At 44.6% G+C, this 18,213-nt stretch overlaps 1 protein-coding gene across 5 annotated transcripts in view; it reads right to left on the reverse strand.

The window, feature by feature from the left end:
- Window positions 1-18,213, reverse strand: part of COG5 (component of oligomeric golgi complex 5) — a 174,559-nt gene that overhangs the window by 17,323 nt on the left and 139,023 nt on the right. For all 5 annotated transcript variants that reach the window (XR_014502094.1, XM_083399587.1, XM_083399588.1 and 2 more), the window contains exons 15-19: window positions 9,402-9,512; window positions 7,500-7,562; window positions 6,127-6,230; window positions 3,557-3,794; window positions 154-230 (exon numbers count right to left, since the gene is read on the reverse strand). Coding sequence is in view for 4 of the 5 variants with exons in the window: in XM_083399587.1 (XP_083255713.1) it covers window positions 154-230; window positions 3,557-3,794; window positions 6,127-6,230; window positions 7,500-7,562; window positions 9,402-9,512 (593 nt within the window). In the remaining variant the exon portion in view is untranslated. The remainder of the gene's footprint in view (window positions 1-153; window positions 231-3,556; window positions 3,795-6,126; window positions 6,231-7,499; window positions 7,563-9,401; window positions 9,513-18,213) is intronic.

Raw genomic sequence — 18,213 nt, forward strand, 5'->3', positions numbered from 1 at the left:
GAATAAAATGTTCAAGGAAAAAGCACTAATTTGTTGGTAATTTTCACATGGTGCTGCCAGAAGGTTTTAATTAAAAACCCAAATAAATTGGCGACAATTTAAATTCTTCATTACCTGGTGCCAGCTGTGAAAAATATTTTGAAGGCAATATACCTGAATGATCTTAGGAGTCTGTAGGATATTCCCAGATCAGAGAGCCGTCTGCAGAGGGGGGCGACTGCTAACTCCATCTGTCAGAGAAAACGAATTGCACTTCAGTCAGATATTCAAAGCCCTGGGCCAAACCAGCCAGTCAGGAATTGGGGAAGGCGGATTTTCAGCCAGCAGATTTCATGAACTAGAACCAGTTTTTACCAGCAGAATTTCTGGCAACAATCGGGCAACAACCTGCAGCCATGGGCATGCAATCAGGTGGAATGGACCCATTCCAACCATGGGATGAAGCCATGGAATTAGAAAACCAATGTCACTGCTGCTACCATGTAAACAGAACCACCGTTAGCTATTTTAGGACCACCAGGAATGAATCTCGTTTTACTGCCAAATTAAGAATATACCCGTATTTTTTGCACCAGAACACTCACTTTTTTCCTCCTAGAAAGTAAGGGGAAATGTCTGTGCGTGTTATGGAGGGAACGCCTACGGGTGGCATGCCTACGGATTTTCCTCCTCTAAAAACTACGTGCGTGTTATGGTCGGGTGCGTGTTATAGAGCGAAAAATACGGTACCAAGAAAGAAAAGCCCACAGCTTATTCATTTATGCCAGATTAAATAATAACAGTAATATAAACAACCAGCATCTCCTCTGCATACACAAGAGTTTTTTCACTGGCTTTTGGAAAGAAGAGTATATCTGTACAACCAACCCCTTTGGTTTATCTGTAATTTACTCTATCCAAAAGAACAATATAATTTCTTACAGCCCCTAGGTTAAACATTTGTGCTTTGGCAAATGAAGAGTGGATCTTTTTATTCTAACTAATGGAGATGCGATTACTATTTTTGCTTGTTATCACGTGTCCATTTCCCCCTCTACACTAAGCTCACAACTCTTGTCTTAAAAGAGTATTGAAGAAGAGTACTGAAAAAGAGTACTGAAAAAATATTGTGGGGTTTCCTTCCTCGGTTCTGACTTCATCATGTTCACATTTCAGTCTCTTAATCATACAGAGCTACAGCTTTTAAAGTGCAAAATATGACTCGCAATCTAAAATACTCCAAATTACTGTAACCTTAGCGCACTTGGCTTTCTTATACAGCAACAAAGCTCTTCATAATGAGGAGGTCAGAATGTACAACAATCCCCAGATGATGTCTCATGATATGTATAAATGTCAGGGAAATGTCATTTCAGAGTACCTTACTGACCCCAGCAAATTCTTTCCAGGCCAGACGGAATTGTGAAAATTGAGCCAGGCATTCAGCACAAGCCATTTCCCCCCATTTTACCCATATCAGGTTCGTATCTTTACAGACATCAATGTTTTGACTGCTAGATATAAAAACAGTCAAATTCCCCAGTGATTAGGGTGCCTTGGATGTAACTTCAAACATTTTTGGATATACCAAAATATCCACCATTTCTAAGGTGAGACTTACAAATATCTCCCTTTCACACTTTTCTTATTTAAGTTCAGTGTTACTAATAGTCTGTAGACCTTCAAATTCCAAAAGCAAATATTTGGAAAAAGAAACTTAAAAACAGAAGGAAGTTCATAACAAGCCGATCTTACCCCACACTTAGCATGTTTTGTGCATTTTTCAGTGTGGGCGCCCTGTTTCCTGTACGTCATCCCAGCAAGGGATGCCTGGCACCAAAGTGATTTAGTACATATACACCCTGCCTTTCTTCCGTGATGGAACTTGAGCTAGTGACCATGAGGCTCCCATCAATGAACTGACTAGACTTCCTTAGCTTCAGAGAAGTAGCTGCATTATGTGTTCTCAGAACAGACACAACTTTATCTTTTTTAGCACCAAAATACCTATTAATTTGTTCAGGCATTTCAATATGACACCTCTGTGTGCGTGTGTGTATTTTCTTATTAACTAATGGTTTTCCGTGGTTTGTTATCTTGGTCACTAATGTTTTGGTGGCTTATTATTTTCAGTATGGCTGACTGAACGCTCTTAAGTATTAATCTCTCTGAGAATCCCAAGTGGAATACAAATGTATGTATACATAAAATTTAAAAAAGTACATTGTTATCTGGCCCTACATTTTAAGTCCCCTGTTTCAAGGACAAATGTAAAACAGAATGTACATTTATATATATATTTTCCAATAACTGGTGTGCCTTGGGACTATGTTGTGTATCAAAATCAGGGCTCTAGCTTACTTTAGGAATTTCATTATCTCTCGCGAATGAGTCGCCCAGGGTCAAAGACGTGGCTTTAATCATGTTTTTGGTTATTTTTAAGGATGTCCAAATACTAAGTCCCAGCTACCTTTCTTGAAACTGGCATGAAATGGGAGGGCTATTGAGAAATAGAAGGAATAAACCAAAACAAAGTAAGAAAAACTGCAAGTAGGAGATGGGCAGGGGGAGAATTAGAAATTAGAGATTCACAGGTTTACTTAAAACTTCCCTCCCAAAGAACAAGAGCACAGAGATTGCTAGCGAGCTAACATAATAAATATGTTTTTGGAAAGATAATGGAAAAGCTCATTTTATGGTTACAACTTGGGCTTTTTTTTCAGCCGGAGCTCAGTTCCAGCACCTACAAATGCCATTTTTAATCTTTCTATGCAAGAAGCTTGCCACCATTTTTTATTTTTATTTTAGAATCTGGCTCTCAGTTGTTCTCCACAGTCCCTCTAAACTATGTAACTGCCATAATGCAGACTAAGGTTTCTTTTCAGCAGTATACTGCCACAGCCTCAAGGTTTCTGCTCTCAAACTCTAATTTTGGCAGCTGGAAAACATCCAGCCAAATCTAACTAATCCTAATTTATCACAGTCATTATAATCGGACAAATAATAATTTATTATTTGTACCCCGCCCATCTGGCTGGGTTTCCCCAGCCACTCTGGGCGGCTTCCAACAAGGAGGAAAAATACACTAAAATGTCATATATTAAAAACTTCCCTGAACAGGGCTGCCTTCAGATGTCTTCTGAATGTCAGGTAGTTGTTTATCGCTTTGACATCTGATGGGAGGGCGTTCCACAGGGCGGGCGCCACTACCGAGAAGGCCCTCTGCCTGGTTCCCTGTAACTTGGCCTCTCGCAGTGAGGGAACCACCAGAAGGCCCTCGGAGATGGACCTCAGTGTCTGGGCAGAACGATGGAGGTGGAGACGCTCCTTCAGATATACTGGACCGAGGCCGTTTAGGGCTTTAAAGGTCAGCACCAACACTTTGAATTGTGCTCGGAAACGTGTACAAACGTGTTGTCATGTATGCAGAATATAAATATTTTTAGGTGGAGAAGAGCTTGTGGAACACTGAAGCAGCATGTGTTTGTATGTCTCGGGGCACAGCATTTCTAATTCTAATGTGTAGTCCGGTGTATATGAGGAAATAAAATCAACACTCTCCCTTTCATCTGTCTACCTGTGCAAAATCAGCAGCAAGCCGCATTTTTCCGCCTTCGCCGAGAGGCCTTAGTAGGCTGGCATTGCGAATAAAAAGCTCAGTTGCTCTCTGGGCAATGGCCTCTGTGCTCTCATAGACAAAGTCGTAGCATTCAAAGTGTCTGAAGTAGTCATTCATGACTCTCGCGATGAAGCCCTGTAGTTCTTTCATGTACAGAGAACAAGGGAAATCGGGCTTTTCTGAAGTGGGCAGCGACCTATCAGAAGAAACAAAGAGGATAACGAATGTTAATTTCATGTTTGCATCAACTTTAACCACGTCACTGCTCTGCTTCACCTTTGTCCTGTGAAGGACAACTACAATGGCTGCATGCATCACACCATCATATTTATACAGGAATAAGCTGTGTCTGAAGCACCTTTTCCTCACGTTAACTGCAGTTTTGCAAGGAAAATGTGAACCGTTCTACCGCTGCTTTCTCCTCCTCTTCCCCCCTCCAAGTCTGGAGCATTTTCATCAGCCGGAAGCTTGAAAAGCTCTAAATTTAAATGGCACAGCTGTTGGTATAATTCTCTAATAATAGACCACATCATACATATTGTGGTGTTAAAAGTCCAGCCTGCCTCCAAACCCTCACTAAGTCTGCTCTTGACTTAAATTGCTCAGAGATTATATGCACAGATGCCTGCAATCTGGGCAGAACCAGTCCTCCAGGATACAAGGTGTAGTAGTAAAAAGGCAACAGCAGGGACCAGACTTCAAGCATCCATATCTCAGAGGATTTAGTCAGTAAAGTGAGTCAACAGGTCACATTAGAAGTCTTCTGGTCCAAGCAATTGACCTTCCCCCCAATTCTGTTCAAAGTGGCCCCACTTTAGAAAGGGCTGAGGGCCTACGTAAGTTCCAGTCATGTATAATAAACCAAAAACGTTTTTCAGAAGTCCATGTTCTCTCCACTGAATTCCTTCATAGAGGAGGATAAGCAATTACAGTCGTACCTTGGAAGTCAAACGGAATTCGTTCCGGAAGTCCATTTGACTTCCAAAATGTTCGGAAACCAAAGCGTGGCTTCTGATTGGCCGCAGGAAGCTCCTGCAGCCAATCGGAAGCCGCGGAAGCCCCAGCAGGTTCCAAAGAACGTTCGCAAACTGGAACACTCACTTCTGAGTTTGCGGCGTTCAGGAGCCAAAATGTCCGAATACCAAGGCGTTCAGGATCCAAGGTACGACTGTACAGATGAAGCAGAATGGAGCTGGGACAGAAAACTTCACAAACTTCTCTCAAAACTAGGATTCATTGTACTTCTGAGTACTTCTCCACACAATCCCACCAAGGCAAGATGCAGGGCAAAGATGCTAACATTTTTTGGTAGGGGGCGGGGCGGGAATGGGCTAAGAACTCAAGGATGGAAGCCTGAGTAAGACTGCTTGGCTCATTCAACAGAAGACTTGAATGCCTGCAGTGGAGTTCTCTTACGCCAACTCAACTATTAACCTGAGCAAAGTGATGTTCGCCTCTTAATCCAGATATGGATTAAGACCTTTAGAGGTCCTTAGCACTTAAAATTTTTTGGTGCCCCATATATATCTAGCTCAAAATGTAAACAATAATAAACCGTAAAATGAATTTTTTCTCTCTCGAAATGAAATGAAACCTACAGGAAGATGGAAAATGTTGATTTCTGTATACTTCCACTTCATTTATATTTGGAAAATGTTCTCCTATTTTGCCTAACTAAAAAGTCTTTGATCAGATCCTCAAAACAAATCTTATGCAGCATATCTGCTTTTATAATTAGCAGAGACAGGGCATCCAGCCTGGCTAGTTGCATAGTTGTTCTGTTGGGATTTTTTAATATACTTCAAGTCAGAAAATGAATGCTCAGTTAAGCAATTTGTGACCATTAATTCTAAAATGCTAAAACCATTAATGCTAAAATTAATGCTAAAAGTCTGGCAATGGACATTATCTGTGCTGTCCCCGATGCCCTAACCACGTGCTTATTTTACTTAACAGTTAATCCAGTCTTGCACACCTTCAGAGAAGGCCCAGGTTCCCCCAACACGCCCAAATATATGTGATACAAAAAGAAAAGTAAGCGGAATCCCTGCTCCCTATTAATACTAGGGAACTCCTTCCCAGCTGAGAATCATGATAATATAGAAGAAAACCTTTCAGGCTTGAAAGACCCAGTGAAGGGAGAGACAACTGAAAACCTGCTTCTATGTAAACAGAGATCAACCAGCATTTATTTCTTGAAAATAATTTTGTGCATCCAGTCAATTCTCACACTCTACTGTAACTTCAAATGTTAAAAACTAAATAATAAAAACAAGTGGCTTTTTAAAAAAATCCTCACTGGAAAATCCTCTTCTCACATTTCATTTAAAAAAGTGTTGTCTATATTTACTTTCCAGGCAGACAAATAATTTCAGCAGCCAGAAGTCCTGCTGCTTCCCCCACTAACAGCACAGTCTAGCTGCTGAGGCAAGGACTTTTGCCGCAAGGTAATAAATCTCCGGGGTTTTTGATATGGTGTCCGTATCATCCACATGTCTGAAACAACATTGAGGTAGTGACTCCATTACCCAGAAAAGTCCTCCTGGTGCATAGTGATGATAATAGCCTCTATTGAGTCTCCAACTGAGTTCAGCAAAGGTTGCACAGCATTTCCCATCAAATCATAGACTGTCTACAAGAAGGATAACCAAGGAGGAAAAAGAATGAGTAAAAAAACCACACAAGGCGTCAATATGCTGTCCATGAATACCAAGAGATAAATACCGTATTTTTTGCTCTATAAGACTCACTTTTTCCCTCCTAAAAAGTAAGGGGAAATGTGTGTGCATCTTATGGAGCGAATGCTGGCTGCGCAGCTATCCCAGAAGCCAGAAGAGCAAGAGGGATTGCTGCTTTCGCTGCGCAGTGATCCCTCTTGTTGTTCTGGCTTCTGAGATTCAGTATTTTTTTCTTCTTGTTTTCCTCCTCCAAAAACTAGGTGCGTCTTATGGTCTGGTGCGTCTTATAGAGCGAAAAATACGGGTAAATTATAAAAACTTTGTCAAGTTAATTTTGAACAGTGCTGTTTTGTGCCATGACATAGTTTGTGCATTCATACAGATATATCTATATAGATGTGTTGTGCGGTATATTTTGAACCTATATATACATGAAAAGTTAAACGTATTGTGCAACTTAACTCGAAATCTTCCCAACTCCTTATGTGGAGCAGTGGCTGAACAAGGGCCAACAATAAAAGAGGCACTTATAACAGGACAAATTCTTCAGGGAAGTATAACATGATGTCACAACCGTTTCAAGAGCTTTCTACAAACTGAAGTATCTGACCAGTATCTGACCAGTTCCACCATTCAAATATGTACACTTCCTCTTGTGGTAGTTTTTAAATTATGCTGACAATATTGTTTGAAACTAGGGGCTTTTCCTGGAAAGAAGAGCAGGCCAATATATTCCACTATTATCTTAATATGTAATTAAAGATCAACATAATGAGCTCTAGGCCCCATCCTTCAAAGGAGGCGGTGAATGTTTTTCTTTCAACCTACATCATTCACACATTGAAAAGCAGTGGATTGGGAAGACCATGGATGAAAGCAAATGGAAAGCTGTCTCCAGGGAGAAGTTAAATGTGAAAAATGAAAGCACCAAGAAGGAAGAATCATCACTTTTAATGGTGAAAAGGTAGGCAGTTTTCCTCTGCCTTGCTATCATTCAAGCGCTGCCTAAGAGCCTCTGCTAAACGTTGAGCACTTAGCTAATTCATCCTCACCTAACACAGACAGCAAATTATCTCAAGAACACACATGAATGGATAGGTTTTCCTGAAGGACACAACCACAAATGTTGCAAGCAAATAAATGTGGCTTAGTTTAAAGTAGAGGGGGGGGGGCAGCAGGTTTCAAATCTATGTAATATTCGTGACTTTTTAATATTCACCTACCTTCAAGGCTGTGCTAATAGTTTCCTCTGAAGAGGCTGGAAATGCACTTTGGCAGGATATGACCTAAAAAGAGATGCAGAGATGCTCAATCATATACTGAGACCCTGGTGAAGCCAATAATAATAATAATAATAATAATAATAATAATAATAATAATAATAATAATAATAATAATAATTTATTATTTATACCCCGCCCATCTGGCTGGGTTTCCCCAGCCACTCTGGGCAGCTTCCAAAAGAATATTAAAATACTGTGATACATCAAACATTAAAAGCTTCCCTAAACAGGGCTGCCTTCAGATGTCTTCTAAAAGTCTGGTAGTTGTTGTTCTCTTTGATATCTGGTGGGAGGGCGTTCCACAGGGCGGGTGCCACTACCGAGAAGGCCCTCTGCCTGGTTCCCTGTAACTTGGCTTCTCGCAGTGAGGGAACCGCCAGAAGGCCCTCGGAGCTGAACCACAGTGTCTCTGTTACTGCTGCACATCCTTGGCCCCTCCTTGGCCATGCTCTGGGTACCAACAAATGTTGGTCTCAGGCCTCCTCCCTCTAGATCAGGGATCAAGCGTCAGAGCGTGTGAAATAAATATCCTGTTTATTTGATTATGGATCTCCAGAGGCTAAGCCAGGAAGCAGGAATCTCCCATCACAATGGGACCCTGCAATCTCTATCACCTCTGGCAACCATGAAAGCCACACACTGACTTGTGCATGGATAACTAACTGCATGATATACATAAAATGCCACAAAATGTCACTAATCACACCGTTCCTCTTGGACCTCCATGATTTTTAAATACATAACTGAACAAAATTCACCTCCTAAATGCTTCCATATCTTTCCCCCTGGCTGACAGCATTTTAAAAAAAGCTATGGAGCCAACATCTTGTGACACAAAAACCCATCTGTTCCTCCATAACTATTTCTAACTTGTTCAGCGTTCACATTCAAGTAAGGTCCTAGCAGTTTCTCCCCCCCCCCCAAATTTCATTTCAAGATGTGTGTGTGTGTGTGTATGTAAAACTAATACAAGCATTCAAAAGTGGGTAACACTAAACTCATGAGAATGATTTACAATCTGCAATGTGAATATAGGATATAGAAATCAGTGATTTTAAAATATTTGTTTTTGTTTCTTATGGTTTTAAGATATGGCTTCTAATGTAAACACTAATCTAAATGCTATGGCTGACACCTGAAAAGAAACCCAGCTAGTTCTGTGGTTTCGAGGGGGGCTTTGAGTTCATGCTTTTCAAAACCGTGCGGCAATTCCATACGACAACTTTTCCCAACCCAGTGCCATCCAGATGTTGTAGACTACATCTCCCATCATCCTTGATCGTGGCCAGACTGCCTAGGACCACAACAGCTGGAACACATCAGGTTGGGCAAAGGTGCCATAGGGCAGCCAAAGCAGTCTCAAAACGGAGGGGACTTTCCAATGAAATTTGTGACATGGCATGGGGGACTATTGTTTAAAGGAGCTTAAAGGAATCCCAAATACCACGGCTTGGATCCGAGCTCGTATCACTTCTCATACAAAGCCCAAAGGGGTTCTTTTGTAATGTTCTGCAACAGTTCATAATTTAGGCAAGTGAATTCAAGGATATATACAGTATTATCCTGAACTCCATTACAGTCTCCCAAATTAACAGAAAACTCAAAAGACAGCATCTTTAGGAGTAAAGCACTAATAAGCAAAGAAACACTGAAGAAGGCAGAAGACATATCAAATCTATGAGAGAGAAATTGGTGGGTGGGAAACTGGGTTCTAGCCCATTATTCACGGAGACCATTTCAGAAGTGTCTACAACATTCTCTCCAATTCAATTCAGGATTTGTGGTGAAGAATGAAAACCACAACTTAACAATGATTATGTTTAAAGTATCCATGCCACTTACTTTAAGAACCGACTGGTGTAACCTGTACAATGAATTCACTACGGCCACGTTCCTCCTTTGACCTTCTGTTAACGGCCCAATCACCTGGCTGGCTTCTCCTTGCGTCGACAGCTGCAAGTAAAGCATACAAGTCATGCAAACTATTTCCTTTTAAGTACACTAATCCAAATAAATACAATTCTTCCCCTTAAAATGGAATGGGAAAATCAGGCTGCATTGAACACCATCTTAATTCCAAGCACAGAAAAAGTTGTCGGAATCTCTGCTCGACCGTGATTAACGACCTGAGCCTTTGATAAGGCTCCAGGCACGTTCCCATCACGCAGAGTATCCAACCCAGGGAAGAGACAAGAAGTTTGAGCTACATGCTAAGACTTTTATTGCTAACTACGCAGACAGAAAAGAAATATACATGCTCTCTCTGTGAAAGCAGAGAGCAACTGGAAAACAAAGGAACAGGAAACCAGTCACGTCACACCCGTCTCCTGTCTTCCGTGAGACTTCTAACAGTATGGAATCTCTGGAATGTAAACAGAGTTGTGACTCCAAGGCCTGCATAGTGGCAACACACAGAAACCAACATCCTCCCCCTTTCTGTGAACACCATTGGGGAGTTTGTCAGCACAATCTCAGTACAAACCCAACAAAAGTGTCCTGAAACTGTTTGGGTTTTTTACTTCTATGGAAAACAACTTCCTGAATTTCAACCTTTAGGGTTGCTTCTTGCCGCACATTTTCTTAACATGGGATTAGTCTCACGAGCTGTACAGGCGCATGAAATCATTATCTGAACAATGAAAGCAAATGACAGGTTCTCCCAGCAGATTCGGGACCAGCAGCACTTTGAAAGCCTCACAGGGACACACCCAAGAGCCAGGGGACTTTATTTCGCCGATGTTACGCAGGAACAGGAAGAATGCAGAACGATGCCACACTTCAGGCAGAACTATCTCTGCATAATATTGCCAGCAGGAAGAAAAATAGCATCTACAATCTATCAAGGGCGTGAGGCCACCCAATTATATATGCCACAGGGAACTTGCCCAGTCAACCAGGAAACGTTAAGTTGAGAAACAGCCAGGCTGGTACAATTAAAAAATAGACTCAAGCATTCCCCACCATGGGCGACAGATACACTCATTGTCCCAACCTCCTAATAGGTCACCAGTAAAAAAACCCAACGTAGCAACATTGAAACATCAGGGAAAATCCCAAATTAAGCTTTAGCAAATAAAAGCATTATTTAATATTATTTCACAGCAATTTTCCAGTTGTCAAATAATGTTCCAAAACGAAAAGGTACCTGAAGTGAATAAAAATATTGCTCTCTCAATACTGCAACCCCATGTCTCATTCCAAAACGGTTGTCAGGGGCTTACTAACACCAACCCGTTCCTTCAGGTGGGAATTAAATTCTGGCAGAAAGCATCTAAATAGACATGCACATATCTCCCTCGGAGGTATTTCACCTTCAGGAATGTTGATTCATTCTATTCTCCACATTGCTTCAGCAGAAAACACATTTTAGCAGAGCATACTGTGATGCAGATGGCACGTAGCACAGTTAAGAGCTAGAAGCCTCGGGACCTCTGTCAGATAAAAAAGAAGAAAATCCACTCATCCATAAATAGGGCTCTATAGTTTCCAGTAGCATTATCCTTTCAGGGACCATCGCTAACCTCAATCTGATTTAGGCAGACTTTGATGTTGTTTTGCGGTCTGAATTGAATGCTGCAATGAGTTTTGCAATGAAAATTAGGCGGGGCTCAAGTTTTTAAAAGGGAGGAAGAAAAAAGGAAGTTCACTAAATTTGCCAGTCATTTAATGCCATTAAGCATCTCAGACAACGCATCAAAACAGAACCATTCCTTAGACTAGATACTAATTTCAGTACCCTGAAATTCATTAACGTCTCTTCCAGTAATCTTCTACCGTTAAATCTCTTCATGACAAGAGTCTGAGAAGCAGAGACAGACTTCGTGGGGAGTGCAAGCGTTAGGAGGTCCAGGCGCTGTGGATTCCTGGGCTAGGGAACGGGCAAAATCGTTTGCAGTAGCAGTCAAGCTGATTTCAGACAAAGGCAAATGCTTTCTTTTCATCTGTTTCCAGCTCTGCATTTTTTGAGTAAAACACCAGTAGTTGCTCAAATGTTGAAGAAAGAAATGCTGGAGCAGCTTTTGGGAGGGAGGTGAAACAGCTTGCAGGGGAAATAGGGAACTATATAAGAAACCCAGCCAGATGGGCGGGGTATAAATAATAAATTATTATTATTATTATTATTATTATTACTACTACTACTACTACTACTACTACTCAAATGAACTCTGCTTGCAGGAGGCTTAGGCCACCAGGAACTAGGTAAAATTTCAATATTTTATAAATGGTTTTCATGAAACTGTTGGTTAATGTAAGTTTGGACTTAAATTATGATGGGTTAGGGCAGTGCTGGACTGCCAAATAGGCAGAGTAGCTATCTATGGGCCTTTCAGGGGCCCCGCGACAACACATCAAAATAATATTGATTTCATCTTGATCTTGTTGGTTGGTAAAATAAAAAATGTATTAGAAGATAATTTGCTAGGCTCCTGACCCTGCAAGATTTTGACTGCCTTAGAGGCCTCCACAGGGTTAACTCTTGCCCTGGGCTAGGGCCAGAAAGACCCGAGTTCAAATCCCCAGTCAGAAGCTCATTGAAAGACCTCGGCCAGTATTTCTCTCAGCTTAAATCTGTTAGGATATTTCCGTTCCACCTTAAAAGGGAGCAGGATGTTTGTGTCACAGCCTGCGCATTTCCTGTCTCACAGGATGTTTCTGTTGTGTCTTTGCTTTCGTTTCTCTCTCTCTCTGCTGGAAACTCTCAAGCAGGCAGTCATGTTTTTCTTTGTTCTGACCAACGCTGAATAAACTTCTATATAATGGTCTCCTGACTGCATCTTTCGCTGTGCATATCTGCTGATAGAGTGTGCAAGAGCTCTGGAATGTGGGAAGCTATTTCTGGAGCTCCTGTCGCTAATTGCTGATACTGCGTGTCTACGGGAGATCAATGGACGTCCAGAGACGACGTGGAGGTCAAGATGGATTTTGTCTCCCTGGCAGTATCCCAACAAAATCCACCTCACAGGATTGTTGTGGGGAATTAAATGATGAGTGGTTGAACCCGTGTGCATCAACTTGAGTTTCTGGGGTTAAAAGGTGGAGCATCTGCACAATAAATAAACTGCAATCCAGGAACATTTGAAATACGAAGCCGAGTGGAGGAGCAGCAAAAATCAAGGGAAAAGGCGGTGAAAGAGAAGGAAAGTGAGCAAGGGAATGAGCGGGCAAGAAAGGAGGAGGAGGAGGAAGCTGCTGCCCGGCTGCAGGGTCAATGTGGCCCTTGGACAAAGTGGGGGCAGCAGAGGAGCAATAGTTTGCTGCTCTCCAATAGGCTTGCTGCTCTCATAAACAGGCTAGCAGAACAGCAAGTCTATTTGCCCACAGTGTAAAGCAGCAGTGAGGCAGCGGCTTCCTCTTCCTCCTCAGTGCTGCGTTTCCTGGGTGCTGCCCGAGGCAGCTAACTCACCCGATTCATTGGTGGGCCGGCCCTGCTAGATCAATAGATATAGGAGAGAAACACATCCTTGAATGTGTCAGATGCTAAATGTCTGAGACGTGCGCAGCAGAGTAAGAGCCCCGTGTCGTTAATTAAGCCAAGCAAAATCTTCAAATAGAGACTCAATTTCATAGGCACCCTCGGAGAGTTTTGTGTCTACCCATCTGTATTCTCACATTTCGGGGAATTGTAAATCTTGATCGTGAACCTTTCAAGGTTTCATGGTTCTGGTTCTAAGGGTCTAAAGAGAATGGTTTACACTGGCATGAATCAATTCAAATTTTAAAAGAGTAGGCTGCTGCTGCACTGTGAGTTGGGAAGGCCGCTCCCCCCTTAGGCTGATTCCATCTGGCCCAGGGGGCGGGGCCCAGACCGACTCACCATCGCCACAGCTTAAGAGGCCTCAGGAGGCACAGGGACATTGCTGCTGCTGCACTGTGAGTTGGGAAGGCCGCTCCCCCCTTAGGCTGATTCCACCTGGCCCAGGGGGCGGGGCCCAGACCGACTCACCATCGCCAGAGCTTAAGAGGCCTCAGGAGGCACAGGGACATCGCTGCTGCTGCTGCACTGTGAGTTGGGAAGGCCGCTCCCCCCTTAGGCTGATTCCATCTGGCCCAGGGGGCGGGGCCCAGACCGACTCACCATCGCCAGAGCTTAAGAGGCCTCAGGAGGCACAGGGACATTGCTGCTGCTGCACTGTGAGTTGGGAAGGCCGCTCCCCCCTTACGCTGATTCCACCTGGCCCAGGGGGCGGGGCCCAGACCGACTCACCATCGCCAGAGCTTAAGAGGCCTCGGGAGGCACAGGGACATTGCTGCTGCTGCACTGTGAGTTGGGAAGGCCGCTCCCCCCTTAGGCTGATTCCATCTGGCCCAGGGGGCGGGGCCCAGACTCCCCTCTGCTATAGTTCTAAAGACACTGGTGCTGCTGCAGCAAATGTTAAAAATGTTTTTATTTATTTTAAAGTATTTTAAAGGGGTTTTTACTTTTTACTTTGTTGCTCCACCATGTACGGTGGTTTTTATTGATGTATGTTTATTTTGTTCCGTTTTATTTTGATTTGGGGTTGGTTATTGAGTGGGGTGGGGCCTGGTGTTGTTTGGTACAATTGTTTTGTTGTTTTGTTGTTTTGTTGTTTTGTTTTGTTTTGTTTTGTTTTGTTTTGCTTTGTTTTGTTTTTTGTTTTTGTTTTTTGCTTGCTTTCTACTTGTAAATGGAGGTTGGTATGAGGCTTGGGATTGCTACCGTGGTGGGGCGAGGGAGGTATGGCGGTGGGGGCAGATGTTATAGGCGAAGGGGATCGAGATATGGATATGCTCGTACCCCTTCCAATCTGCGCCCCATCCCGAGGAACGAGGGTAGGGTGAGCAAGGATAACTCACCTCCGTCACTGGTGTTGTGCAATGCCAGGTCTATAGGCAACAAAACCGCCACCCTGCGAGATTTCTTTATCTCGCAGGGGGTTGACCTGGCTTGTGTGACGGAGACCTGGGTGCGCGAAGGGGATACTGTTACCCTACGAGAGATGGCGCCCCCAGGTTTCTCCGTCCTCCACCAGTCGCGGACTGTGGGCCGGGGGGGAGGGGTGGCACTATTAATGCGGGAAGATTGTTCTTTCAGGGCTCTACCATCGCCATCGATCCCCGGCATTGAATGTGTTGGCCTAGTGTGGGGCTCCGAGGTGAGCTTGGCTGTCTGGCTGGTGTACCGGCCACCTAGCGCACCAGCAGCCACCCTGTCAGGCCTGCTGGAGGCTGTGGCTGGCTGGGCCTTGGAGTTCCCTAACCTATTGGTATTGGGGGACTTCAACATCCATGCTGATGCCGCTCCCTCCTCACAGGCTCTGGACCTGGTGTCTTCCATGGCGACACTAGGGCTCTCCCAGTTTGTTTCGGGCCCCACACATCAAGCAGGCCACACGCTGGATTTGATCTTTGGTGTCGGTATAGATGTGATCATGTTTCCCTCAATGAAGGTGCCATGGTCTGATCACTGCGCTCTGAAAGCCAGGATTGACGTTCCACCCCCACCCTGCTTAGGTAGCGAGCCGATTTGGGCTCGCCCGCAGAGGCTGATGGACCCTGATAGATTCCGTCAGGCCTTGCGGGACCTTGCTCCCCCTGGCGACTCATTGACTGAGCTTGTTGAGGGCTGGAATACCCAGCTCCTAGCAGCCATCGATGAGATCGCACCTAAGCGCCCTCTGCGACCCCGCAGAAACCGGGCTCCCTGGTTTACCGAGGAGCTTCGGAAAATGAAGCGGGACCTCAGACGGCTAGAGCGAGTATGGCGGGGTGCCCGTGACGGAGCCTCAAGAACATCTTATAGGGTTTTTATGAAAACCTATGAGATGGCAGTGAAGGCCGCTAAGAGGTCCTACTTCTCGGCCTCCATTGCATCCGCTAGCTCTCGCCCGGCGCAATTATTTAGTATAATTAGGTCCTTAACGTCCCTTGAAGGACAGCCAAATTTAAATAACAATTCGACACACAGCTGTGAGGCATTTGCGAGCTTTTTTGCGGAGAAGGTCCTGTTGCTCCGCCATGACCTCCCTGCCAATTTGGACACAATAAGGGAACTGGAGGCCCCTCGACTGTCCTCGGGTCCAGTATTGGACCACTTTGACCGGATATCCCCAGCCGATGTGGACAGACTCCTCCGAGCTGGAAAGCCCACCACCTGTCCTCTTGACCCGTGCCCGTCTTGGCTGATTAGAGCGTGTCCAGACGAGGTGCGGGCCCCCCTGGGTGATATCATCAATTTGTCCCTTGGCACCGGGACATTCCCAGGGGAACTGAAGGAGGCAGTGGTGCGCCCGCTCTTAAAGAAAACATCATTAGATCCTTTAGATCTATCCAATTACCGCCCGGTTTCGAATCTTCCATTCCTGGGTAAGGTGATTGAGAGAGCGGTTGCTGAACAGCTTGGTAGGTTTCTGGATGAGACATCGGCTCTCGATCCATTCCAGTCCGGCTTCCGCGCGGGTCATGGGACCGAGACGGCTCTGGTCGCCCTAACAGATGATCTCCGCAGGCAGCTGGATCGAGGCGGGTCGGGGCTGCTGATTCTTCTAGACCTGTCAGCAGCCTTCGACATGGTCGATCACGAACTCCTGGACCACCGCCTTGCCGACGTGGGGATCCAGGGCACAGTCCTTCAATGGCTGCGCTCGTTTCTCTCTGGTCGGGGACAGAGGGTGGCGCTTGGGGGGGAATTGTCATCGCGCCACTCCCTGGTGTGTGGAGTGCCTCAGGGTGCGATTCTCTCTCCGATGCTTTTTAACATCTTTATGCGCCCCCTCGCCCAGCTTGTCCGGAGTTTTGGGCTGGGCTGCCATCAGTATGCTGATGACACCCAACTCTATCTGTTGATGGATGGCCATCCTGACTCGGCCCCAGACACACTGACCAGATGCCTGGAAGCTGTGGCTGGATGGTTTCGTGGGAGCCGGTTGAAGTTAAATCCTTCGAAGACAGAGGTCCTCTGGCTGGGACGGGGCGATATGGGATTGAGGGGGCAACTCCCATCTCTTGCGGGGGTGCAACTAGTGCCAGCATCGTCCGTTAAGAGTTTGGGTGTAATCTTCGATACCTCCCTCTCTATGGAGGCGCAGATTACAGCTATAACAAAGGCGGCTTTTTTTCATCTCCGCCAAGCTAAGCAGTTGGCTCCTTATCTCTCTCGCCCTGACCTAGCCACTGTGATCCACGCGACGGTCACCTCCAGACTGGATTATTGTAACTCGCTCTACGTGGGGCTGCCCTTGAGACTGACCCAGAAACTCCAACGGGTGCAGAATGCCGCAGCGAGACTCCTTATGGGGTCGTCACTGCGAGATCACATTCATCCAGTACTATATCAGCTGCACTGGCTCCCGGTGGAGTACAGGATCAGGTTTAAGGTGCTGGTTTTAACCTTTAAAGCCCTACACGGCCTAGGACCCTCGTACCTGCGGGACCGCCTCTCCTGGTATGCCCCACAGAGAAACCTACGGTCTGCAAATAAAAACATCCTGAAGGTCCCAGGCCTCAGAGAGGTTAGGCTGGCCTCAACTAGAGCCAGAGCTTTCTCGGCTGTGGCACCAATCTGGTGGAACGCTCTGTCACAAGAGACTAGGGCCCTGCGGGACTTGACATCTTTCCGCAGGGCCTGTAAGACAGAGCTGTTCCACCAGGCCTTTGGTCAGGGCGCAGCCTGACCCCCTCCTCTGGCAATCTGCACAGGGTCCTGCTTGCTGGTTGCCATCAATTTGTTTCTGATTGATTTTATGGTGAAAAGTTTTTAGAATGTCGGATTGTTTTTATTGTTGTTAGCCGCCCTGAGCCCGGCTTTGGCTGGGGAGGGTGGGGTATAAATAAAATTTATTATTATTATTATTATTAGGAACAGTTTAAAAAACACACACCAGTGACTTACATTTCTAAGCGGAAAGAGCAAGATTTACACATATTATTCATAATAATAGTACTGCATGGCATATTTCTGAAGTGTTCAGGGTATTTCATGCACATTAACAGTTCGAGAAACCCATACAGTAGGCTAATGCAATTATTCAACATTACAGTTGAGAGGTTGAGACAGGCTGCCTGAGATAGGGAGAAAACGGCTGAGGTGATATTTTAACCTGGGGCGTTCAATCTCACAGGTCATTCCTTTCAATGATATTACACTAGCTCAGTGCTTAGAGCAGATCAACAAAGGCTTCTTTCATGTGAGCTGAACTCCAATGAGTCACAGTGAATTTAAATAAAATAGATTTTATGGAAATGTTGCTTTTGCACTGTTTCTAGTAAAATAAACTTTAGTTTGTACTGATTACTGGAACATATTGACTGTTTCCTGTAAGTCTGGATCAATTAATCAAGTTTTGTAATGGACTTGTTAAGAGTGATGATATTGCTGATATAGTTGTATCGGCTGCAAACCGCTTAGAGTGCAGGATTTCGGAAAACAAGGTACATAAATAAACATGACTTTATGGTCTTAAGAATATCTGTCATAAGACACTGCTGTAGAATTTAAGAAGCAACAGATCACTTTGAAATTTGGAGGTTTATTTAAACTGAAAATGGTACAACGGCCAAATTAAGAGCTGTGCTTCTGATTAAGACTGTTCTGCAAGAGACCCAGCACTGATGTTTATGGGGTATTTAAAGGGACTTGGATGTTCTGAACAGAAGAGACCATGCAGAAAGTGGAAGTTCCTACCTTTAAGGTGGG

Source organism: Podarcis tiliguerta, assembly GCF_965153285.1.
Source record: "Podarcis tiliguerta genome assembly, chromosome: 10".
Classification (NCBI taxonomy): domain Eukaryota; kingdom Metazoa; phylum Chordata; class Lepidosauria; order Squamata; family Lacertidae; genus Podarcis; species Podarcis tiliguerta.